Source organism: Corylus avellana, chromosome 2 (assembly GCF_965113065.1).
Source record: "Corylus avellana chromosome 2, dhCorAvel1.hap1.2, whole genome shotgun sequence".
NCBI lineage: Eukaryota > Viridiplantae > Streptophyta > Magnoliopsida > Fagales > Betulaceae > Corylus > Corylus avellana.
This window is the reverse complement of record NC_142491.1, coordinates 35,377,880-35,403,843: the sequence shown is the minus strand read 5'-3', so window position 1 is coordinate 35,403,843 and position 25,964 is coordinate 35,377,880. Positions and strand designations below refer to the sequence as shown.

Genomic DNA, 25,964 nt, shown 5'->3' with positions numbered 1-25,964 from the left:
TCTCTTTTTGATGGGTTTGAGTTAACTACTTATTAGGGGTGTCAAAAATTACTGGGGAACCAAAACCGGAACCGGAAACCAGGAAATCGGGTGATATATATATATATATATATATATATATATATATATATATATATACTTTAGGTAATTAAATTAATATATATAAAAACCGGGTACCCCGGTTCCGATCCTCGGTTTTGACCAAAAAATGGAAAACTGGACTGGGTTGACACCCTTACTACTTATTAAAATGAAAAACGAAAAAGAAGAGTAAATTTTTGGTTTGGTCATTTAGTGCTTATGTAAATAAGGGGGGAAGCTCTGTTAAGATTGTGTAGAACAGAGTGACGTTGTGGGTTGTGAAAAGAACTAAACAATTATACCGATAACTTCTTGACCAGTCCAATCCCGCCAGATATGTGCAAGCAAGGTACGATGAAGAAGCTTTTGGTGCTCAACAAAAGATTCACCGGCGAAATCCCGGCCAACTACGCCACATGTACGACTCTGATTCTTCATTTCAGAGTCCCAAATAACTTGCTCTCCGGTACCATTTCCGCTAGAATCTGGGGATTACCAAACGCGAACATAATCGATATCACGTCAAATAATATCCAAGGCTCGATTACCCCTGATATCAAGAACGCCAAGTCTCTCGGGCAATTGTTTGTCAGAGACAATCACTTATCAAGTAAATTACCAATCGAGATCTCCGGTGCTACGTCGTTGGTCTCCATTGAACTCAACGACAATCAGTTCTCAGGAAACATTCATTCTAGTATCGGTGACCGGAAGTAATTGGGCAATCTTCTTTTGCAGAATAACAGGTTCTCTGGTTCAATACCAAAGGCATTAGGCTCTTGTGACACCCTCACTAACATAAACATGGCTAACAACTCGCTTTTAGGCAAACTCCCATCTTCTTTGGGATCTTTTCGGACTCTTAAATATATGAATCAGTTTTACTACCAGCTTTCCGGTGAGGTTCCAAAGATCTTTTCGTCCCTCCGGCTAAACCTTCTCAACCTATCTCACAACAATTTCACCGGCCCCGTGCCGCATTCTTAGTCTAACAGTTGTTTTCCTAGGAACCCAGGCCAATAAATCAAATATTCATGTTATTGTCGACAATTATAGACTGCTGCGTGGAGAAAGGGAAGTGAGGAAAATGGAGAAGAAAACGAAGAAGACGAAGTTGTTGCGTGTTTAGGGGCTAGGGTATTAAATCTTACCAAAACGGCGCCTTTTTGGTAAGTGTAAGGAATTTTTATTTCAAGCAATACGACATCGTTTTGGGGCCTTCTTAAACTTGATTTTTTTTCCTAAAAATGGCATTTTAGTAACTTAACCTTGCTAAAACGACGTAGTATTGAATTTTCCATCCTATCTGACAGTAATGACTAACGGAGTGGCCAAATTGCAACTGGTTAGTAGTTTTGGGGGATAAATTATATTTTTCCCATAAAAAAATATAAAGAGAAAAAGCAAGGAAGAAAAATACATATTAAAGTGGTTCGACCTATGGCCTACGTCCACACGTCAAAGCCTTTTCTTGGCTACATCTTTCTTTCCCTTGATAGAAATTGTACAATAAAATGGTCTAGTTGAATGAGGCCAAGAATACTATAAGTACATAATAAATATGTAACATATGAGAATTAAGAGTAAATAATACATCAATTTAATTCAAAACAACTATTTTACGTCTTCAAATGTCTCAATCTATGCAATTTTTCCCACTAGGATCCTTCCTTTACTGCAGTAGCATGAATCCCTCTAAGCAACCAATCCTTTGGACTGCTTACAAATCATTTTCTGTAACCCTTTTCTTGATCAATGGGTCAAGAAATTATTATATTGGATAATAGTTTTGGCCAGTTTTCAGTTTCTTATTGTTTTTATTTGTTACTGTATTCTGTAATGGGGAGTTTCTTTTATTAGATTCAATTATTGACTTTAACGGGGAGTTTGTTGTAATCCTCCCATCTCTTCTTTGTATATTTTGCTTCTTTTTAGTTTGTTGGACTTGAAATATTAGAAAAATCCTCATAATTTCGGAGAAAAACTTCTTGATATCGTGCAAGTTGTAACTAAAGTAAGATGTAAACATGAAGCTTAAAGCATATGGTAACAGATTACTTGTAATGTGGGAAAGATATCTTATAACGGGTGGAACGTGGGACCAACATGCGTCAGCTGTTAGTAGACACCCCATTGCTGGCATGTTGGACACCCATCAGTGGCAATCTACTTACAAATTACAATCATGAATTTAATTTGCGTCCCAATGAATTTTCGGGCATTTTACCTTGTTTTCTGAGAGTGATTGATTGTTTGGCCTGAGGTGAAGCTGCCGGTGGACACACTAATGAGGAGCAAAACGCTATGCATCGCCACTACCCCATTGTGTCGTATAATTACAACAGTGCTTGCTCCCCTCCGAATATCACAGCACTCTCTCCCTCTCCTCTCTTCCTCAAGCAGGCTTGTGAAACCAAATTCTATTTATGGCATATAAGCTTACTCCGCCAAGGCAATGATGAACCCGGATTGAAATATATTGCTTCAGTAATGATTGCTGCACAACATTCCAAGTGCTCATTTAAGCTCGCGAAAAAATAGAAAGAAAATAGATGAACATCAAAAAAGCAGAAGAAAACAAGATGTTAGCTTCATGTACTGAAAACAGTTGTACACAAATTCACTTGAAATATTTTCATGCATGTATTGATTCCTCTTGATGGTGAAGGGTAAAGAGGTGGGGTAAGGAGGAGACACTGCACATAACGTTGGGTGGAAAAGCTCACTCATGCAGTGCAGATTTTACAGACAAGACAGAAGCAAGAGTCTGTATGTACCTATGTAGGTATGAGTGCCAATATCTGATTTCTGATAATTCCCATGCATTTCTGTATCTCTGCGTAAATTGGAAGATTCTGTGAACAACATGGCTGCAAACTTGTTACAGCAGAATCAAGCACCTGGGCAACATCAGCTGGTGGAAACTGACGTTCCGTGCATTTCTGCAATTTTGTTTTTAGTGTAGATTATTAGAATCAGAGGTTACAAAGTACCAGCTTTCCAATTGCAATAGTGAACATAACCATGAAGCTAGTAATAATATTTGCTAATGTCAAACACAAACCATTACAACTGGAAGATATTAGAAAGAGCAAGGACTTCACTAAGCAACTCATATATCTAATTAATTTTGCATTGCATTGTTTTAACCCTAAACCATTTGACTTTGAAAACCCTTTTGAAATGCATAAGATTTTGTTAGTTTTTGATGTAAAATGACTTTGTTAACATTCCTCCCAGTGTTTGGTTAGAGCCTTTTAGGGTTATAATTTGTCAATCCCCCTGGCTTTTGATGCCATAATGTTCAAAATCAGAGGAAGTTTCGAGTGCAACTGGTTATACAAAAGAGAGTCATCATCATCTCATGTTCATATGTAACTGTCAAAGATGGGATCATCCCAAAGACACCACCAGTAAATATGACTCTCACCAGATAGTCAGTGAAGATAAAACTTGATATGATTGTTTTACCAGGTGACACTGATCCCCGCAAAGATGTCTTATCTTTTTTCTTTTGTACATATTAATAGGTAAATCGAACTCACACACCAACACGGAATTGAACCTGTGAACTCACGCTCCTCTCCTACTCATGGGGAACTCGGTCAAAGATGTCTATATTTTTTTCTTTTTTCCATTTTGATAGGTAAATCTAAGTCACACTCCTCCCCTTATTCATTTGGAATGGAGATCCCATTGGGCCTAAAGAATTGGCATATCCAAAATGCCTATCAACACAAAATGATCATTTGATACAGAAACTAAAATTTTGTTAGGTTTTTAGTGTTGACAAATTCATTGTCAAAACATGTTTGGTTGTAAGTTAGATCTAAGGTTAAGCCGGTGTAAAAGTTGATCCAAGACATAAGAATTCAAGTTTGTGTATCTTTTGATTCAGACATCAAATGAAGGACAGCTTAGTGGCGTTGATAAGTTAATTCAAATGATTACAACTTCGTATTTCATGAACAATTTTCAATTTTAATGTTTACTAGGTTAAAACAAGCTGTTAATAACAGTCTGAAAATCTAGATAGAATAGCTCAGTTGGAGTCTCAGTTGGAAATCGTCCGAACAAGAGTGTTCAGTGCAGTTGATTAGGAGTTTCAGAACAACTCGATTGGAGCGATGGTTGGTTCGCGTTGAACAGAGTACTTCAAAGCTTCAAAATTTTAACTCTCAAGAGGCCCAATCACAAGGGTGGTTGTAACTTGGTCAACCAAAAGTCTTCAATACATAAAATTACGAGTTCCAGAATAGTCAGCTTAGAGCATGGTCGGACCGCATCTGAATGCCGCCAGCGAGAGAATTGTAAAACCCTAGCCAATTTAGTCTAAAACGATTTGTTTTCTTCCATTCTTTATAAGCCTCATAACCAACTCCTTCCAAACACAGAGACATTATTCCTTCATTGTGAGAGAAGTTTATCATTATTCTTGAGCCTAAACAGATCATAAACTTCTCTTAGTTTCTTCTTTGCCAGATCAAACCACAGAATAACATGCAACCACCGGAGTTCTGGTTTTGAAGTGGACAGGGTTCGTTTGTCAAGGTGATCCGTGTAGAAAAAGACCAAAGGTTATAGAGCCACTAGGGTGAAAGGTGAGCATGTCATTTACCGGGGTTACAAGATTACGTCTTTAGAGTTACATAGGTTTTGCAAGTAGAACAATTTTGTAACATAAGTCTTCTATAGTAGATGCTTTTGGGGTTGGCCGGCTCCTAGAATTGTTTTAATTTTGAAGAGTTCTTTAAAAGGTTCCTACTTCGTTACTAAAATCTGTGTTGATTGTTTTATCTTTGCCTTGATTTTAATATTGATATATGTGGTGTTTGGCTTTAAAGTTGATAATTTTGTTAATCATTATTTGTTTGGTAAATTGGATTAATAACAACTTGGGGTTTAAATCCAGAATCCTACATTCAAGCAAAAGCAGATCGATAAAGGGAATCTTTTTTTTATTTATGAAAAAGCGGCCAAGAGCTCCGTGGCAGGTGTGTGTTTGGGGGTGGTCATTCTGAATTAGGAAACACAACTAAACAATAGAAAGTTGCAGCACATCAAACCTTTTGGTTTCATATTAATAGATTGTAAAAAGAAAATTATGGAATATATGTTAGAATTTACCTGAATCATGAACAAAGTAGCTATACAGTTAGCAATAAGTTCTGAAGGGATTTTTGCTTCATTTCGGTCGGACAATGTGTCTGACTTAGGATCAGGTGCATGATCAGTTGCTGACGATGTACAGGCAGTTGAATGATCCTGAGATGCCTCAGTAACATGAATAGAATCCGCAGGAGTGGAAGCCCTCCTGGCTAACATGCTAGATTCATCTACTAAAAGCTGATTATTTACAAAATCTATAGCCTCCTCAATCTTCTCAATGTTAACTCCCCCCTTTCTAAAACATGAAACTGCCTGAAATCAGGAGGAAATAATGGTCAGATAAAAGCACTGCCCTGAAAACCAGAGAACTGAAGTGGTCACTACGATGGATTAACCTTGTAAACCTGTGTATACCGTCAGTGTGGCTCAACCAAAAACTTATAAAGAAAATAGTTGTTTGCCAGAAAACAGTCTAAAACTAAACCATCTACTGTCCATCCAGCAGCACTCTGTTGGGGTATTTGTTGCCTCAAAATTGCCAAATTAGGTCCCGTTAAGTATTACTATCCAAAGAGAATGCTTCCCTAGGACTCCAATAAAACATTTCCATTGAATTCCGGAATTTAGGATCAATTATGCATGTCTAAAATTGTGATGAAGGGACATGCGAACCCCCCAATGTGATTAGAATTTCAGTATGATGGAGGTGAAGCACTTCCATCAAGTGCTCTGATGGCAAGTTCTATGATTTGCATGCAAAAGACAATGTAAGAACATGATATTCCGACTCAATTTGGAACTGATTGCAAAACATGATATTCAGACAATGTAATCAGAATATTGATTCTTGAGACTATAGCAAGTTACAAGAATTACAAGCAATTGCAAAAGGACACCAGGACAGGGATTATGTAAATGACCTTTCATACCTGCATAGCCACTTCAACCATAATTTGAGCTTTTGTTCTTGAACTTTCGACAATTTCAGTAACATGAGGCCCAGATTCTTGGTTATGACAAGTAGAACAATCGAAAGAGTTCAACTGACCACCAGGGTCACCTAAACTAGCCGTGGGCTTCAACAACATAAGTGGGGAGCTCTGTTGATACGTGTTACGTTGCCTCAAGCAAAACAGAGCAGAAGAAACCTGCAGATGAAAGGTGTTAACCTCAAGCAATTGCTGCATTCGGAAAAGCAAAGCAGTGCATTATGATAGAAAACTGTTAGAAGAGTTATTAGGGTTTGGGGGTATTTTGGTCATTGTAATATTTCTCTAACCTATATAATAATATGTGTGGTAGGCTACAAGAGAACAAGTTTAATAGTTAGATTTTGGCCATTTGTTTGTAGTCTTAGTTTTCCGTTCTTTTTGTTTTGGTTGAATCCCTCGTGTTGTTGTTGGTGAGTGTTCTTCTAGTGGTAGCACCACCGATGTGGGCTTAGTGCCCACATGGGCAGTGCCCTGAAAGATGTTCGTTGTGAGAAAATACAATATATATATATATATATATATATATATATATATATATATATATATATATGTTGTTGAGTTTGGGAAAAAAAAAAAACTTTCGCGGTGCTTGTCGTTTAGTTCTGTAGCACTCGTAGTTGGTGTCACCGGCGAGATATGAGCTTCCATTGTGATGTTTTTTGGCACTGTCTAGTCGTCTCCGGCGAGTTCTGGCGGTTTTGTAGTGTTTCACGACCGTGTTTTGTGATCTCCAGCGATTTCTGAGTCTCCGGTGGCCTTTTGTGGTGTTTTCTGGCACTGTATGATCGTCTCCGATGGCAAGTTCTGGTGGTTCCGGTGGTATCCATCAGTTTCCGGTGAGATCTAGTCATCGCCGGTAGGTTTTCGGCAAGTTAGTTGGTGAAGAAGATATAAGTTTGGTTTGGGCTACATGAAGCTTCCATCGGGTTTGTTGCTCAAGTAGTTCCTCGTTATTGGTTGATCACGTGAAACGTGATCATTGTTAGTCATCAAGATCTGACCGGCTTTGGTGTTTTGCGGTGAGATCCGATCTACTCTTAATGTTTTGCGGCGAGATCCGACCGGCCTTGATGTTTTGTAGTGGGTTCCAACTGGTCCTTGTTGTTTTCCGGCGAGATCCTATCGGCCTTGGTGTTTTTCAGTGAGATCCAACCACCCGTTGCGGTTTCCGGTGAGTCTTCGACCAGCGTAGAAGTTTTTTAGCGTATTTTCTTATTAAATTTAATTTTATTGGTCTTTGTAATGTGTGCTCCAAGCTGTTCCAGCTTGAGGGAGAGTTTTAGAGTATGTTTTTCGTTTGCTTGTTTCTTCCAAGCTGAACTTATATGATATTTATGCTCCAACTTTAGAGGAAGTGTTAGAAGAGTTCTTAGGGTTTGTGAGTCATTAGGGCTTGAGAATATTTTGGTCATTGTAATATTTCTCTAACCCTATATAATAATATGTGTGGTAGGCTACAAGAAAACAAGTTTAATAGCCTCCCCTTTTGTCCTTAAACCATTCATACAAACCATAATAAAAACAAATTAAATCTGGAAGTTAGTAAATAAGAGTTCATGCCTGCTCATTGACTTCATTTAACTGTAAGAGTACTGCAGCATATTGCTTCTTAAAATGTTCTGAATCCTTGAGAGAGTTATCCCCATCTTTTTTGTTTTCAAATACCGCTTCATTCATGCGCTTCAGCTCTGACACCACAGCTTCCTATAAGTTTTAAAATGATCCATCAGCTCACTTTTCAACCACCAACTTTGCATCTTTAAATAGAAGAAAATCTAACAGTGAAAAACATCTAACATTGATGCAGAAATAGCCATTAAGAGGTATAACCTTTTTCTCAAGAGAACAAGTCAACGCAGAAAGAGCTTGTATATCAGCTTCCTTTGCTTGAATCTGGGCAAGAAGTGAAAACTGAGAATTTGCTGCTTGTTGGGTATTAGTGATTTCACTAGGCTTTACTTTAGCTGGAACGCCAGAACTTGGTGACCCACCCTGACCAAAACAGTGTCCGCAAGTTTAATAATATGATCAATTTGATTTCAGGTGTTTTCCATATCATACTCTTACAAGAGTTATGAAATTTGAGGCCATAGGTTCAGGCACTCAGAAAAGACAAAATGAACAACAGAAAATTAGGCCCTATACACACGGAGTTAAGGCATAGGGAAGCAACAACAGATAGTCAGGATAAATTACACTCAAATTTAGCAGCACCATTGTGAGCAACATAAACACAATCCAATTGAGATTGAATAGCTTCAATCGAACAGGATAGCAGTGTACTTCTGATGGTCTTTGCAAGATGTGCACACACAGACACACTCACACGTGGAGACCTCTGAAAGACTGCTCTTTGTAATGAACAGTTAAACCGACGCATTTTTCATTGACAAATGCAATTCACCCTACAATTTAAAGTACAAAACTAACCACCCTTTCCTTCAAATTACAAAATAATGATACTAGAATACATGTATACTTCGCAGTTAAAAGGACTTAGGCATTGAACCAATTAATTATAGGAAATGACAAAATTTAAATTCGAGAGACTACTAACTTTTACCTGCTTTAATAAATTGCTGATCTGATGAGATGATGTGGAATTATAAGGACCATCTGTGTTGTCCAGGTTCTCATTTGGGGAAAATTTAATCTTGAGCTCATTGAAGTTTTCAAATAATTTATTCACAGCGACATTTCTAATAAGAGTTGCAGGCATATTTTCCACTGGATTTAAAGGCATGCAATCAATATCCTGCAATGAGAAAAGGTATTATACCATTCCATCCTTGAAAGAATATAAAATGATAAACAGAATGCCTTGCATACTTAAGGGTTGGAATTCAATAAAATAGTTAACAGTAAGACCTTATCCAAAACAAACCTGAGAAAGAAAAGACATGTACAATCGCTCAATTACAATAACAACAGAATACGATATTCTTTTATCACAACCAGATAATGCAAAAATTGTCTTCTGATACTTATTCTGAATGCATGTAACATATTTTTACGATATGCAATTATTAAACCAAACATGAACTACAACTATTTTATACTCAACAAAAAGTAATGGGCATTAAGATAATTAATTTAAGAAAAAAAATTGAAGAGGCCCCAACCCCTCCCCACAACTGTGGGGCAGCGTCATCAAAATAAAATCCACCAATGAAAAATCTGGCAAAAATTTGTAGTTTCCTTAACATCTTACAAGAAGGAAAGGCCTGATTACCATGTGCTGAGTCAGTTGTTCGCAAGAAGCTTAACAATCTGCTACAACTATAGACTCCCACTAATTATGTGATCTCAGGGTATGAAGATTCCATGTAACAAACATCTACAACTTCAAAGGTATAACAATAATTAAAAAAAATGCTAGTAACCACTTTCCTAGGTTAAACACTTGGCATCAACTTCTCTATTTTTTTTGATAGGTAATTCCATCAACTTCTCTAATAATTGCCACAAACCAACACAAGGATAACAGGAGGGGTGCAGGAAACCCCAAGGGATTGGCCTAGTGGTTGAGGCTTGTGGTCTTAGGGAGTACCAGCCTTAGATCCCAAGTTCGAGATTTGTTAGGTGCGAACTCCCTCTTAGGAGCTACTGGTGTAAAAAGCCAGTGATTTACCCTAATCCATGTAGGGAAACTTCTGAGGGTGCGGTGCACGGGTTCAAGGTTTATTCTGCAGAGGTAGGTCTGAAGCGCCTTGCTTTGTTTTTTTTTTGATAAGTAAAAAAAAAAGAAAAAAAAAAAAAAAAAAAAAAAGCAGGGGCATGGGAGGATACTTGAGGTAGCAATGCAATATGTGTGTTCTACCCCATCTAGTATTATTAATTTATTAAGTCAGAGGAAAAAATTTAAATCACTAAATCAAACTTCTTCAAATTTGAAGCGCTAGTTTATTATCTTCCTATTAACTTTCCTTATAAACGAAATAAATGAAATACAAAACTATTTAACTGTGCAAAATTTTTAAAGCTTTTAATGGGACAAGATATATGAATGTCGTAGAACAATGCATTGAGAGGAAGAAAAAAGTACCAGGACAAATTCAACCCCTAGTTCAGGCCGGTCAAACTGAATTCGACACCTACTATGGTCAACAGTTAATACACTTCCATCATGAATTTCTCGTGTCCTCGGATGAAGAGCAATAACACGTTGTCCAACTGATAAAGGACGAGCTAAATCAGTTGGAAGCCCTTCCCTGGTACCAGCACGAAGTTCAGCATAATGTCTTCTAACAGATTCCCGGTACTGATTTAGCTTCTCTCTCTCTTCCTTCAGAAATTGCTCAGAAAATCTTCGGGGTCTGCCAAGTGAACTGCAGCAACAAGAAATCACAAGTGAAGCATTTAGTAGCCAACACTTTATCAATAATGTATGAAAGAGCATAGTATGGACATCAAATGAAAGAACCAGTTGAGAATCAAATACCTCCTTATGACACCCCATTCAACACGGGTTAATCTTGGAACATGACCCAATCCAACATGATCCAAGTACTCCACGAACTCCCTTTTTGCAAACCATGGATAATCAATTGCACTGTAGAACCACTCAAAAGTGCACCATCTCCGTGCTTGATACCCAGATAGGCAATTAGAAAGCTTTTCCTGTAATATACATAAAAAAAAATATTAATAAAAACAGTCAACTATTCAAAAAACTCAATTTTACGGCAATATAATCAATGGTAAGTATCCGACCTTCAGACTAACTGCTCTGTCATCAGGTGAAGGAATGGGTATCTTAGGATGTTCATTAAATATACTTTCAGAAGACTTTGAATCATTCTGTATCAGTAGTTTCTGTACATCCATCTTCCGCCTACTCCTAACTTTAGTTGGTAGTTTGACCTGGTCTGCTGATGAAACCTGTAAAGTTGATAGAGCTGAATCGTTCCCTTCCCTTCTGAGATCAGTACTTGAGGATGTATGTTCTGTTGGTTTCACCATCTTTCCTGGTTTTGGTTGTGTGGCATTATGAGAAGAGCGTTTACCTTTACTCAAGGACACCTTCACTTCAGCAATAGCCTACAACCAAGTGCAGTGGGTACACAGACACCAAATGTTCCCCAAGTAAGAATATCCACAAGATACAAAGAAGACAATATAAATGCAGTAACCATAAAGACCAATTTATGATAAAGTGAGACATTATAACTAATTTCAACTTGGTCAGTACTCCATAACAAACTTTAAAAGAATTGAAGAAAAGGACACAGGCACACACACATATTAACGATTTGCCTAATGTACATTCTGGCCCACTTCCTAATAGCTTAAGATGTTCGAACTTATGGTTCACCAACATGGCATCAAAGCGTCATTGTATATGAGGTCTTTGGTTCAAGTCTAGATGACCCCCCATTTAGGTATTTTCTCCTGTTCCACATGCATGTGCAAGGCCTGCAGTTGATTTGGTGCAACTACCAAGCCTAGACAGGGAAGGAAGGGGGCCACTACTGGTTTGCTTGATCTAAATGCTGACCTACTTCCTCATAGTTTAAGATGTTAGGACTAATGATTCACCATGTTGGGAGACACATGGATGAAAATCATGGATTTCTGTAACATAACCAGAAGAAATCAATAATGAAGAGACTTGGAAGAAAGGATATCAACTTCAACCTGCTGTAAGCAGAGATATTAACATAGAATGCAAATTTAACATTTGCTCTCCTTTCTGAAAACAATTTGATACAAGAGTTTAGCTTGCCTCTTTCACTGAAGATCTCTTGTGAAAAAATAAATAGTGGAAATGGGATGATTAGGGGAGAACTCCAGTTCTTTTCCATTGGGGGCCATCTCCGCTGTTTATTTTTTTACAAGAGAATCTCTAGTGATTTTCCTCACTGGAGGCAAGCCAAACTCGACCAAACGCAAGTATGGTCCCCTTTTGAAAATAATTTTCTCCTTTATAGAGTAACTCATGTTCAATCCAAGCCCAAAAGGCGATATATATGATTCCAATGCACATAAACCTCATAGAAGTCAGTACACTAGAACTTATAGGGTTTGATTCAAGTTACACTTGGTGAGACTTTATGTGAATCTTACATCACTCAATTACTTTCAGTCGAATTAACACTTTGACAATCCCCATCGTTAGATTACATGTTCTCTTTGTCTATAGGCGCACATCAAATTTCATGTCAATCAAGTCATTTAAGATCAAATCCATAAGCTCATGTATTATGTAAACATTTAAAAACTAACAAAACAATTAAAATTTTGTAGATGAAATAGTTATTAATATCTTATCATCTTGATATTTGGCGAACATAGGAAGTATAAGGAGATCATGTAATCTAAAAGTGGGTTTGTCAAAATACTCATCCAATGAAAAATTCTCAACGGTGTAACATTGACAAGAGTTACACTAGGCGCAACTCAAACCTACAAGGCGACATGCCATATGTATATGATATTTACAATGGGTGCTATGGTGCAAGAACATCCTATAAGACATTTGCTTAGAAAATAAGATATTCAATATCTTGAAAAAAAAATCATTAGTTACATGGAACCTCTGTAATCGCACCTTATAAACTTTCAGGGTGCAAAGAATTACCCACCTCAATTTTTTTAGATTCGCTCATATGAGAATCAGAACGAGCTTCATTTTCAACATTCTGCAACTAACAAAAAATTTACATATGGTCATAAATTCATGCCAAGACCAAATAAAATAATAGATTATCACCAACAAAGAGGAATAGAAGCAAATTGATATGAATTGAAGTTTCATCTTTTCTTACTTTAAAAGGTAAAATTTTTTGTTTCCTTTTTCGCATTCCAGTATTAGATTGGTGAGTTTCTTCCTTCGTTTCTGGAATAGCACCAATGTTGTGAGCAAAACCTTTGTCCAGCTTAGCAGTTCTCAAAGAACTGACTTTGACTCCAGGAATAAAATGATTCCCTTTCACCTTAGACTTGTCAATCATATCAAGACTTTCTTCTTTGTCCAGTGCAGATAACTCTAACAAACATAAAACAACAGAAGATCAGATCTTCAGTGAAATTAGCTAATAGTACAGAATATATTTAAAGAACAAAATCATAACATGCTTACATAAATATTTACTGTTGCCATCCTCTGGCTAGCCAAACTATATCACACAAACAAATTAACACAAAGACAACCCAAAGGTATAGAAAAGTAGTACATAGAAAATCACAGATAGCAACGAATCAGGCATAGCAAATTTACTCTAAGTAAGCATCATCATTGAAAACAGAATCTTCTGTGATATCAAGAATATTAAAAGGACCATTAGCGAAAGCCTTTTGACAAATTGAACTGTCAAGCTAGATCTAATGTTTTTTGCTTTTCAAAATTTACAGCAATATGAATGAAAACTTACACACACCCTGCTTGTAAAACTGTGAAAAGCCATGAGGACTTGCAATTTATTAGCTAGTAAACCCAACTTGAAAATTGCATTTAGTACAAAAGCATACTGTAGCCTCACCACTTTTTACATAGAAGCAATCATTTAATTGGCATGAGAGTATAAACAAAGAGCTTCCTAGGATCAGATTATGTTATTGTTCTTTTAAAGCATCTATTCATTGACTGGGTTTAGCAATTTGTCATCACTAGTAATACTTATTACTGCTGTTCAGAACTGTACATTTCTTTACAAAATTTTTAGGGTTAAATGCAGTTTTGGTACTTGTGGTTAAGGCCAAAATCAAACGGCCGCCTTGGTTTCAAAAAGTGTCACATGTGATACCTATCTTTAACTGAAAACCCCACTTTGTACTTCCGTCTAGATTCCGTCCATTTTTTAAATGGAGCTCCACGTCTCCTCACTTAAAAACGTGACATGTGTCCATTTTGACACATATGAAGGACGACTCACCAAAGCTTATGACGTGGCCATGTATCATAGGCGGTACCTAAGTTTTCTATCCCACGTGGGATAAACAAATAATAAAAAATTGGGTTAAATACTAAATACCCCCCTGGGGTTTCGTTGCTTTATTTTTTCCCCCTTAGGGTTTGATTTTTATCACAGGAGATCCCTATGGTTTTGATAATAGACCAAATTAGTTCTTCTGTCAGTTGACCGTTAGTTGACTCAACGGAAATCCACATAGACCAATCAAATGTTGACACGTGGCACCTACTTAAATTTTTTTTCTTAAATTAAAGAAAAAAAATTATATATTTTTTTTTTTTTTTTTTTTTAAATATACATTATTTTTTAATTTAAAAAAAAAAAATTTTAAATATGTGCCACGTGTTGACATTTGATTGGTCCACGTGGATTTCCGTTGAGTCAATTAACGGTCAACTGACAAAAGATTAATTTGGTCTATTATTAAAACCACAGGGACCTCCTGTGATAAAAATCAAACCCTAGGAGAGAAAAAATAAAGCAACAAAACCCCAGGAGGGGTATTTAGTATTTAACCCTAAAAAATTACCAAATCCTTAAAAAAAAAAAAACCCCAAATCGATTGAACAAAACCCATTTATCAAATTTATCCCCAAATTGGTTGAACCCTAGTTATAATATTTTCCCCAAATCAGACGAACTCTGCAGCTTTGTGTTTTTTATTGTCTTCCCAAGTTGACCAATTCTGTCATGGTAAATGAAGCTCGCCAGCGAGCTTCCGGAGTCCCTCAAGTACTGCTAGAGCCTCTAGACCCTGGATTTCTTCAGCAATGCCCTTGTCAGCCCCTTTCCAGATCTGATGTGCATGAATCACATCTATTACCTGAGCCATAAAGGGAGGTGGTGTTTATCCAACTAACTAGTTGCTGATCTTTGCAGAGCCACTCTTCATATGCTCGATTTGGCTTTGAAATCTTGACAGATCCATCGGCCTACTTTTGACAAGACCCACTCTCCAGGGCCTGAACGTGGCTTAACTTAATTACCCTTTTCATGTGTCCACAATATCCCTGTGTGAGACACTTAGATACAAACACCAAGGGAGGGACAATGAGTGAACAGAACCAACGAAGGAAGGGGAAAAGAAAGTCTGACACCAGGATTCTCACACTTGTTGCTTCCAACACTCTACACGATAAACCCCCTTTTTTTTTCATTTTTAATAATATCTACACACGGAACACCCATCTCTCTCTTTCTCATCAGACAGAAGACGTATATATGCTATGATGCATTCCTTGCCCCATCATATTCACCACTTCAACATACTTGTGGCCGCAAGACTTGAACTCGTATATCCCTGTGTTTAACACCGCAAAATTCTCTTCCAGGCGGTGCTTGTCAATCTTTTCTTGAGATTCTTCTAGCTCTTGAGTGGGTGAATTTTCTAGGGTTCAACCAATTTGGAGATAAATTTGATAAATGGGTTTTTGCTCAATCGATTTGGGGGATTTTTTTTTTTTTAGGATTTGGTAATTTTTTATTATCTTTTTATCCCGCATGGCAATAAAAACTTAGGTACCACATGTGATACACAGCCACGTCATAGACTTTGGTGAGTTGTCCTTCATGTGTGGCAAAATGGACACGTATCACGTTTTTAAGTGCAGTGACGTGGAGCTCCGTCAAAAAAATGGACTGAATCTGGATGGAAGTACCAAGTGGGTTTTTCAGTTAAAGACAGGTACTACGTGTGACAGTTTTTGAAACCAAGGAGGCCGTTTGATTTTGGTCTTAACCACAAGTACCAAAACTACATTTAACCCGTTTTATTACTAAAACCAACTTCAGTAAAGTACCAGAGTCTAGCATTGAATATGTTGATATTTCAAGTAATGTCCTTGCCCACTGAGATTTCATGCTTGCATTAGAAGAGCTCAGTTCCATTTCCTCACCATGGCTATTCGCACAATGAGGGGTAGATATTGACGGACCTCTGTCTCGAGGAAGAGGCAATGTAAAATTTGTGGTTGTAGCGGTGGATTATTTCACTAAATGGGTTGAAGAAAGCTAAAGCCCTCACCACCATAACCACAAACAACATGATAAAATTCCTCTGGAATTCGGTATTGTGTCAGTATGGGTTGCCCTATGCCATCGTCATTGATAATGGAAAGCAGTTTGATTGCAGACCTTTCAGAGATTAGTGCTCCAAACTCCACATCAAGGACTATTTCCCTCTCCATGCCATCCCTAGGCAAATGGGCAAGTAGAGGCCACAAACAAGACAATTTTCAGAACAATGAAGAAAAAGTTGGGTCGAAGAAAAGGAGAATGGGCGGATCATCTTTATGAGGTTTTATGGGAGTACTGAAACACTAAAAGAAGTCCAACCGAGGAGACTCCCTTCACCCTGGCCTTCGGAGTGGATGCAGTAATTCCCGTAGAGATTGAGTCAACCAGCTTTTGTGTGGAGAATTACAACTCAGCGCTTAACAACGAAGGCATGAAGCTACACTTGGACCTCCTATAGGAGAAAAGGGATGATGCGAGAGTTACAATTGCAGCATATCAGCAGAAGACAGCCCAATACTTCAACTGGAGGGTGAAACCAAGAAAGTTTGGAATCGGAGGTTGGGTGCTACGAAAAGTGAAATTAGATTCTGAAGGAAAACTAGCCCCGACATGGGAATGACCATACCAAGTGATTGGGTGCATCAAGGAGGAGCATATCATTTGGAAACACGAGGAGGGAAGAAACTATTGAGGCCTTGTAACGCGGAATCTGAAAAAAATATTCCAAAAAATGTAATAGTTGATGTTCTTGAATAAAATTCATATGCAAATTCTGACGCAAATTCAATGGTCTATCAATCCAATGAAAATGACAAACCAATGCTCAAATTATCTCGGAAATAGAGTTGCTTAAGAGCCCGTTTCCTAGAGCGATGAGGCTCTAGGACTTCAAGTCCTATCCTCGAATTATCTCGGAAATAGAGTTAATTACAAGCCTGTTTCTGAGACCGATAAGGCTCTAGGACTTCAAATCCTATCCTTAAATTATCTTGGAAATAGAGTTGCTTACGAGCCCATTTCCGAGACCGAAAAGGCTCTAGAACTTCAAATCCTATCCTCATAAATAGAGTTGCCTACCAACCCGTTTCCGAGACAAGCAACAATCATATAAAAGATAATGCCTTAACAAAATGATCGAATGGCATCATCTTTTATAAGGGATACCACACTTATATCCAATTGTTAAGCACATAAAAGTAATCAGGAAAGCGATCCTCTCTTTACAACTTACTCGTTGCTTGTTGAAGCACTGCTTGTTGAAGTAATGTTCTTATGTTAAAGCATACTGGGCACACAACAATAAGTAAAGAGACAAAAAGAAGAGAGAAGAAAGACAATTGCTTCATTAAAGATTATACTTGCTGCAAAGTAAAAATATTTACAAGCCCGCAGAAACAAGTTCAAAAACAAGTTTTTTAAACTAATCTAAGGGCTACTAAGTATCCTCTGGGGTAGATTTCAAAGGGGATTCATCAGGGACCCAATTATGCGATGGATTACTTTCTGAAGTACCGATCTCACTCCCTGGAGTAACCCTTGCCTCAGTATCAACTAATGGACAATGAGTCCCAAACTCACTAATGCCCCTAGCATCAGGCATCTCTTCTCCACCAATCTGGACAAGTTCATCAATGGAATCAGAATTGACAGGAAAGGTCCGAGGAGATTTAGAGTCCAGGTTAATGCGAACAGAGGGATTAAAAGCCAACTGCCGAAGGTGAGGCACAACAGGTTCTAGAAGAGGGAGAGCTAAACTCAAAAGGAGGCTTACTAGGTTGTCTCGACCAGTAAAATACTCAAACGAAGGAATCTGCTCGACATAGACTCTGAAAAACATGATTCTCAAGAAGAACCATCTAGAAAAATCGTGTAAATGGTAATTTGCCAGTATTACAAAGATGACGACAATGGCGGAAAACGAAAGAAAGGAAAACCAAAGCTTGAGGAAGAAGCACTGAGACACGCGAAATGATTTGATGGTGCAATGTGACGGCCTAACATTTAATAGGGGACAGTCTCAAAAGACATGCAACCCTAAAGTAAGCCTTGCATTAATTGCCACTCGTGCCAGTGAATTCCAAGAGAGCCAGTTCAGTTATCATCTCTGGAAGCTAATGGGCAATAAAATCCCAAGGGTCGGCACCAATCCCCTAAAACAATAAATTCCCATAATCAACACGTCAGATTAGAGAATTGGGAGGTAACTATTGGGAATTGGGCCACCCAGGTTTTCAAGCCCACTATAAAGATGGCATGGACTCAAAGGGCAAACAAAGCCCATAATCCAGGATGAGATCTTGAGGGATCTTATCCCTCGAGATCTGGTGATAGAGTTTGTGCGGGAACATTTGAAAACCCATAACCTCCAGCAAAAATCAAGGGATAGACTCTAAAATGTCAAATCCAGAAAATCCCAAGATTCACTCCAATAAGGGATCCACTTATATGGGTCTCAACAGCCAGCATGCTTATAAAAGGGAAACACAGCACCTAGGTACGGAATTGGATTCTAGATTGTTCACTATACTTCTATAAGCAATTTGCTGCTTAGGCTAAGCTATCCCCCACCGGCATATCTCAGCAAGCTCTTTTGCTTACGTTTTCTGTTTTGCAAGTGATCGACATGAATTGTTCCAACAAAGTGTATGCACCATTTAACAAGAATTATAATAGATCTCTTACATTTGTCAAGAGCAAGTAAGCACCTAATGTCAGCGATTAGTCCTCACATGACACTTTTAGAAAAGCTTATTATTCAATATTATTTGTCAAAACATAGATCTCTTACCGGTATCTGGCATCATCAAAGACAGATCTGCCAAAGTTTGCAAGGCATCAAAGGCAGAGCCTTCATCTACATGAAGAGAAGAGTAAAGAACAACAAATGAGTTAGAAACATGCTTCAACAAAAATGGAAAGAGGTCAAACTTAAAGGTCAACAAAGCAAATTAATTTGGGGACATGGGGAGGACCGAGGTTCATAGAATTAGCATTAACAAATTGATTAAACACCTGGTAAGACCTAGAAAAATAGTGATGACAGCATCAATTAGAAAATCTAGCATATTGTGGAACTGATATTGCTTCAGGAAATAAACAAAAGGAAGTAAATGCACAGAAACATCATCTCTTAGAATCTCCTCTTGTCCTATAACATAATTAATGTGCTCTAACCAATTTTTAAACTCTCTAATACCAATCAAATTTGTGATAAGTTATTTCCAAATTCAGGATCCAACCATTCTTCAAAAAAATCACTTTTAGCCCCACAATACAGAAACTAAAACCAAGGGAAATACACATGAACCTTGGTCAGCTCAGCTCAAAAGGTTTCTATGTTCATAACAATTACTCACTGTGGTATCTATTGGGTTGATACCAAAATCTTCCGTAATCAATTTGAATTCTAGGCACGCAAACTTAAAAGAACACAGTTAACTATTCAAGGAATATAAAATGACTATTCAAACCAACTTCACCCTTCTCCTGTGTGGTCTCCTTAATACTAGCACTGCTTGATTTATTGACAAAAGGAGAAACTTGCTTCTGAAATGATATCAAAATAAATCAGGAAGTGGAGATTAAGAATTATATTTGTATGAGAAAAGGTACTTATGTTCAATATTCAATTTTTTTTATCATAAAACATCATGTAGTTAGGAAAAGAAATCAGATTTTAGAATTTAAACTGTTCTATAAAAATATACAACCAGATTGCGTCTACTTGGTAAAACAAATGCAAAAGACCATAGTAATAAGAACTACAAATGCCAAGGGAAAAAAAGTCAAGTTGCAGGAGACAATGGTACAATCCTCACTTAGAATTCAATCAATAAAAGCACAAAGAGATGTTATTACCGAGGGTAAGAGAGAACAATAACAAAAATACTGAGACCAATAAGGCCTGGCTTAAGAACGATTGATAATGTACCTTCTCCAAAAAGAACTTTTTTACTTCTCTTCCTCAGACCCTTGAAAGAGGACCTGGCAACAACCTCACTTTCAAGCTTTCCTTTGACAGCAACAGGTTTTTGTCCTTCCTCTGTTCCACTACAGGCTTCCTTTATGTCATCCAAATCATCATTTATACTTTCTTCAACTTCTGGCTTCTTTGCATTGTATCTCTTCCCCTTTTGTTGACCTTCTACAGTACCGGCACCTTCTCTACCTCTTGAATTTCTTTTATCTCTAGCATAATCGCCATTATCAGCTTCAGTGCTTCCTAAGCTTAATTCACAACCATCCTCATCCACTTCACTAACACGAAGCTTGGCAGAACTCATCTCTGCTTCAGCATGCTGATAAGCAAAAGGGGTCACTAGTGACTAACTAATTACCTTAAAGTAATATAAGAAAAAGCAACAGAAACTGTCAAATAAAAAGTTACCATCTTTTCACAGTTCTGAACAGATGACCGCATGGCACCTTTTGTTTTTCTGTTTGGTGTTTGAGAAAGTTGGGGAGAACCACCTCTTTGTGAAGCCTCTGTCAACACTAATGCAATCTCATGGGCAACATCATCATCTTTAGCATCCACCCTTTGTTTTGAACTTTGCCTGGCTGGTGAAAAATACTTCTCTCCATTATCTCTATCGTAAGAAACAGGGACCCGAGGCGTCCTTTTTTTAACAGCATGGGGCTTAATTCCTAAAAGAAAATCCTAAACAACATCAACAAAGTTGAGACTCAATAAAATCAACATAATGTTAAACTGAACCCCACTCCTCACTCTCCCAAAAGGATAAAATATTTTTCTTCCGAAGACAAAGGTAAAAGGTCCAGCAACAAGATGTTAAAAGAATTAACATTGCAGCAAAGATTCCATATATCTTCATGAGGCCTGGAAGGTCTAGTATGGTTACTAGATTTCAATTTTTAACACAAACGGCCAAACTACCCATACGCAGAGAGAGAGAGAGAGAGAGAGAGAACAAGGATTCCCACCAGATCGCCTCTTCTTTAACAATGACAGGCAGCCATAACTTGATGCAAAGGACTGGGACCGTGAAAGGTCAGGAAAGTGCCCAACTAATTCTTTAGAGGTGTTATTCTGGATTTTTCCCCGTGCCCGCTTTTGAGGCTTCCGAGATGCTCCTGCATCCCCATTACTTTCTTCTTCACTATCACTTCCTTCCTGCCACCTCACAGAACATTTAATTAGTTCTAATGATGCTATCCCCACAACCTTCTTGGCACCAACCAATGCATAATAGACACAAACACTTCATTAATTAGCCAAAGAAAGGCTAAAGCAGTCTCCCTACTGATTCCACTCACCCCTGTAATAAAGGTAATCCCCCTAGATAAAGAACTTCAAATAGACACTGAGGAGATGACATTTTATAGTATCAACAAACTATAAACTGCTGGGTCCTAAGCTTGGAACTTTATGAAATTGCTCACCAGTCATTGACCCATTTTATTATTTTGAATTTTTCTCTAAGCAAATAACATATGACAGGTCTTAATTATCCATAATCAGATGAATGTTAGAAGTCGTAATCAAAATTTCAAGTAACTCCTAACCCAAAAAATTGTACTAACCACTAACATCTAAATCACTTATATACTCTATCATCTACATCCTTGATGAGCCTGATTTATGCTGCAAAAGGATTCACAAAATTGACAAATGCCACCATTGAAAATTATGGGGAGCTTACAAGAGACATGATCCCACAGATGGGTAACAGCACTCCTCTTGAACAAGCAAACTAAGGTGGGTGAAAGGCATAAAAATAGCAAACCCTCTCCCATAAAAAGCAATAGTGAACCACTGACTGTTGCCATAGGAATATGTTTTAATTAGTCAACAACTTTTTCTAGTTTTGTTCCTCAATTTTTCATTACAAAAGATGTAGTTTCCTTTCCTCCTGCAGTACTTGTAAAGAGAATAAAACAACAACATCGTAACATACAAATAATCAACGGCAATCAATTGGAGCACCAGCTGCATGAGAATTCCAAAAAGTAAGATACATATAAAAGTCTAATCCTGTGTACTATAATTGAAATCCAATCTCACCAGTACAGAATAGTGATCAGTCATCATAGCTATTAGTCCAACCACAGAAGCAGTACCCTCAGGAAGAGATAAGTAGGCCTGAAAACATAACATAAACCAAAATCACCATGTTTCACAAACAAAAACCAAGATGACCAAAATTCTCTTCCTCGTGTCACATCAAAAGTTTAAATTAAAAGATAAACATAAATCAAGAGAAGCAAGCAACCCTCTGGGTGTGAAACAAATATTTGATCAATTGTTATAACATAAAATTTGACACACAAAAATGACACGTCAATAAACTAGAAGCAGTGAAAAATAAATAAATCAGGATGAGTTACTGGGTACGTTCAGGTGGAAAACCATTACTACCTTATTCATAGTGTAAAGGGCCTCTACCATATCCACAGAGCGGTTACGCACTACAGCAGCCACCTAAAGAAACAAGAAACAGGAAGCGGAAGATTTAATAACTAAAATATTAAGATGGTTATGATTCCATGTATTAAAGTAGAATAATAAAAGGTTCAAACATGAAGTTGCAAGGTTGTTCCCACGAAATTTACTGTGGAGTCCAACTAACACCTCTAGATGTATATCTAACGTTGGCCAAATGCAGAAAGCCTAATTTAGATAACAGCATTTAACCAGGTCAACTATTTTTAATTAGAATACTGCATTATATTGTGAAGTATATACTGACCCTCTTCCAATCTTTCCCATGCTTACGATATGCTGCATAAAAGCGCTCAAGCTCTTCCTTGCTCCATTGAGGTCCTAACATGTCAGACAACTTCCGCTTCTACATATAATAGGAAGATGGAAATAAATTAAAAATAAATCCAACTTTTCAGCAAGTTGCTTCTTACCAATTTCAAGGATATCAAGATATTATAAACTATACTTAAGCATAAATCTAGTGGGGAAAGCCCATCTACCATGGCGAGTTTAGAACACAATTACCTTCTGAGCAAAGCCAGGACTGACCCGCTGCCTTTTGTTAGCATTTTCTCCATCTTTACTAGAAGCAACCTCATTAATATTGGAAAACCGCTTGTTCACGCTTCTCGATTTTCTTGATGGGGCCATGAGTTTCCTCAGTTGTCTATAACATATCATGATACCAAGAAGCAGAAAATGGGTTAGCAAAACAATATCATTGAAGAAAAGCAAAGCTAACAAATTATACTAGAACCGGCTAACATCATCCCCAAGAAAATGAATTTTTTTTTTTTTTTTTTCAGTTCAACTTTAAAAATCAAATTTGAGAAATATGAGTAGAAAATAGAAATGTAACCCAGAGGAACATACACACACAACTTGGGAATTGAAGATTATAGATGTTAAACAAAGTAAGAATACAAAAAGATAAGAGATTCGCCAAAATGATAATTCTTCAAAAAGTAGCAAAAGTATCCAAGAAGTATTGGATATGTTTCTCAAGTAACTATTTCTATTTTATGTGTGCAATATGTTTATAAAGTAAGGATAAGAATTGGGAAGTATCTGAGAACCAAGAAGCAGGATGAATGTAGTTGCAAGATGCTCAACTACTATTATCTCTAATAAGCTATAAAAGAAATTTCAAATCTGTTGACATCTTCATAAATGTTACATCAGCAACCAGAAGGGAAAGAACGTTAATCCTTCTTTTGCTGATAACACAAAGAGTAAGCAAGCAATTAATGCCAGATTGCAAATAGCATTTAATTTATAGGCTCCGAATATGGGACGAAAAGAAAAGTTTCCACTCAGCCAAGCCCAAAGCAAATGATTTGACTAGTCTACTTAAGTAATTTTCCCTTCATTTAAAACCAAAACATTTCATTCAAAACTGGAAAAAAAATAATAATAATAATATATGAATGATTATATAATCTGCATTTCCCTCATTTTCCCACTGAACCAAACTGCATGTAAATAACCCAAAAACCAGTAAGTCCTACGCTAACACGTTGCACGAATGACAAGCACTGAAAAGTTTGCTTGTTTGATACAATTGTTTACAGCAAGAGGTGTCACTGTATCTTAGAAGATCTGCAGATTGCTTGTTTCTCCTTGATTCCCGCCCTCGCTATAATACCCCTCTAGCAGTTCCTCTAAGAGCCAAATCTACTGAAATTCAAATCCATCTAAACGGTAAAAAGTTCCTGCACTAAACTGGGATTAAGATTAACCTTACACGTGCAGGCATAACCTTAGCCCGTGACCAGGTTACAACAACCGACTTGCCAAAGCAAGATCAGCAGATGCGTCCCATACCCATCAAAGAGATATTAGATTTTCAGATTTCACTCAATTAAATCAGATAGAACAAAAATCCTCCACCTACTTGGCTTACGCAAAGTAAGCTTTCCCATTTTACAACCCCATCTCTCTATATGCTTTTTCCCTTCCGTCAGTTTCCCGCCAACCAAACAGAAGGTCCAAGAAAAAAGCTTAGATTCCTTGACTGTATTGAGAGACACAACGCAAATTCATGCCAATCAAAACTCGGATAGCTTCTGAGCAAGAAATGAACAGTAACAGTAGCAATTATTGATACTAAATCGTTAGGCTGCTGAGAAACAATTGCTGAAAACTAAAAGTAACAATAAATTTTGGACCGAAAATCAAAAAGAAAAACCAATTCACTGAAACTCAACCAAACACAACTATTTCGGCTAAGCTTGGGATCCGTTGAAAATTTAACTAAACAACATGCATAGAATTCATAGGCTTTTGATCTCGCTCCTAGCTCTCAGTTTTCTCGGCAACCAAACCCGAAATCCCTAACGCTTCAACAAACAGTAAGGAATTCCAACCTTAACAACCCTAAGTAAAAGAAAATTCAAGCAATCGGCAAATGCGCGCTCACCGATCAAACAGCGTCCGCTACCTCGCGAGCACAAAGTCAGAGAGTAAAGCCGCCCGCCGATCGAGCAGCACATGAATACGAGAACCGAGCTGTGGTGGAGGAGGAGAAGAAGAAGATGGTGAATGGTGATGATTGAAGAAGAAGAAGAGGATTGAGAATAAGAATTCGAGGGCATAACCGCGAAACTTTAAAATAATAATGGGCCGAGAGAGTTTTGTAATTATACTTGTGTCAGATTTTTAAATTTTTAAATTTTTCTTCTCTTTTGTTTTCCGTTTTTTGGATTTTACGTGGGTATTGGGGTGTGAAAGGTCTTCGAGGGACCCGGGTGTGGGATAGCATCAGCCGTACACGTGGTGTTTGGGATTAATCCGACCCGTATGTTTTGGGTTTGTTAATTTCTTGCTTATTGAATGGTCTAAAAGGAGATGAACTCAAGCTACGGCTTGGATTCCCCTCCTAAATTTAAAACTTTTCCTTAAATAGAAGACTTTTAATTTATCAAACAATTTATTTTTTTTTTTCTGAGCTTATAAAATTATTTCTTATTTTTTTTATTATACGACCTGAGCAAGGATCATCTCTAGAGCTTATTTAAAATTGCATTTGAGAGCTTAAAAAATACATTTAGTACCTAAAAAGTTGTGCCAAACAAAAACTAGCATGTTTGGTAAAAAAAATTAAAAGCACTTTTTTGATTTTTTTTTTTTTTTTCATTCTGAAAATAACTAAAACGCACTTTTGACGAAAGCTTTAAAATAAAACTTTTGCCAAAAAAATGTTTCTTTATTTAAAAGCTCTATTTTTCAAACACAATCTCAAATGTGCTCGTAGTATTACTCATCACCATCCATTTGGTTGACAATTGTAAATGACTAATGCAAATTGTAAGCGGCTAAGCAAATGCGAAAGCCTCAATGGTGCTGCTTGACAATAAGCTTCAATTGATTTTCTATGGTTTAGGGTATGTCTAGATTTAGAGCATGGAT

At 37.4% G+C, this 25,964-nt stretch overlaps 1 protein-coding gene across 3 annotated transcripts; it reads right to left on the bottom strand.

The window, feature by feature from the left end:
- Window positions 1-2,091: 2,091 nt before the first annotated feature.
- ALY3 (DNA binding protein) lies at window positions 2,092-25,147 on the bottom strand. 3 transcript variants are annotated; one of them, XM_059589252.2, is made up of 21 exons: window positions 24,976-25,147; window positions 23,082-23,223; window positions 22,822-22,920; window positions 22,491-22,553; window positions 22,137-22,214; window positions 21,056-21,245; window positions 20,499-20,758; window positions 20,043-20,409; window positions 18,900-18,965; window positions 12,950-13,170; window positions 12,767-12,829; window positions 10,896-11,222; window positions 10,624-10,802; window positions 10,228-10,510; window positions 8,746-8,937; window positions 8,013-8,174; window positions 7,743-7,886; window positions 6,120-6,338; window positions 5,209-5,502; window positions 2,859-3,023; window positions 2,092-2,578 (listed from the first exon to the last, which is right to left on the bottom strand). In XM_059589252.2, the coding sequence occupies exons 2-20, from the start codon at window positions 23,205-23,207 to the stop codon at window positions 2,859-2,861; spliced, it is 3,498 nt and encodes a 1,165-aa protein (XP_059445235.2). In that variant the 5' UTR covers window positions 23,208-23,223; window positions 24,976-25,147; the 3' UTR covers window positions 2,092-2,578. The 3 variants fall into 3 exon arrangements, with proteins under 3 accessions (XP_059445235.2, XP_059445242.2, XP_059445246.2); XM_059589259.2 differs by having other exon boundaries at window positions 12,767-12,823; XM_059589263.2 differs by lacking the exons at window positions 2,092-2,578; window positions 2,859-3,023 and having other exon boundaries at window positions 5,414-5,502; window positions 6,111-6,338.
- Between the last annotated feature and the right edge of the window lie 817 nt (window positions 25,148-25,964).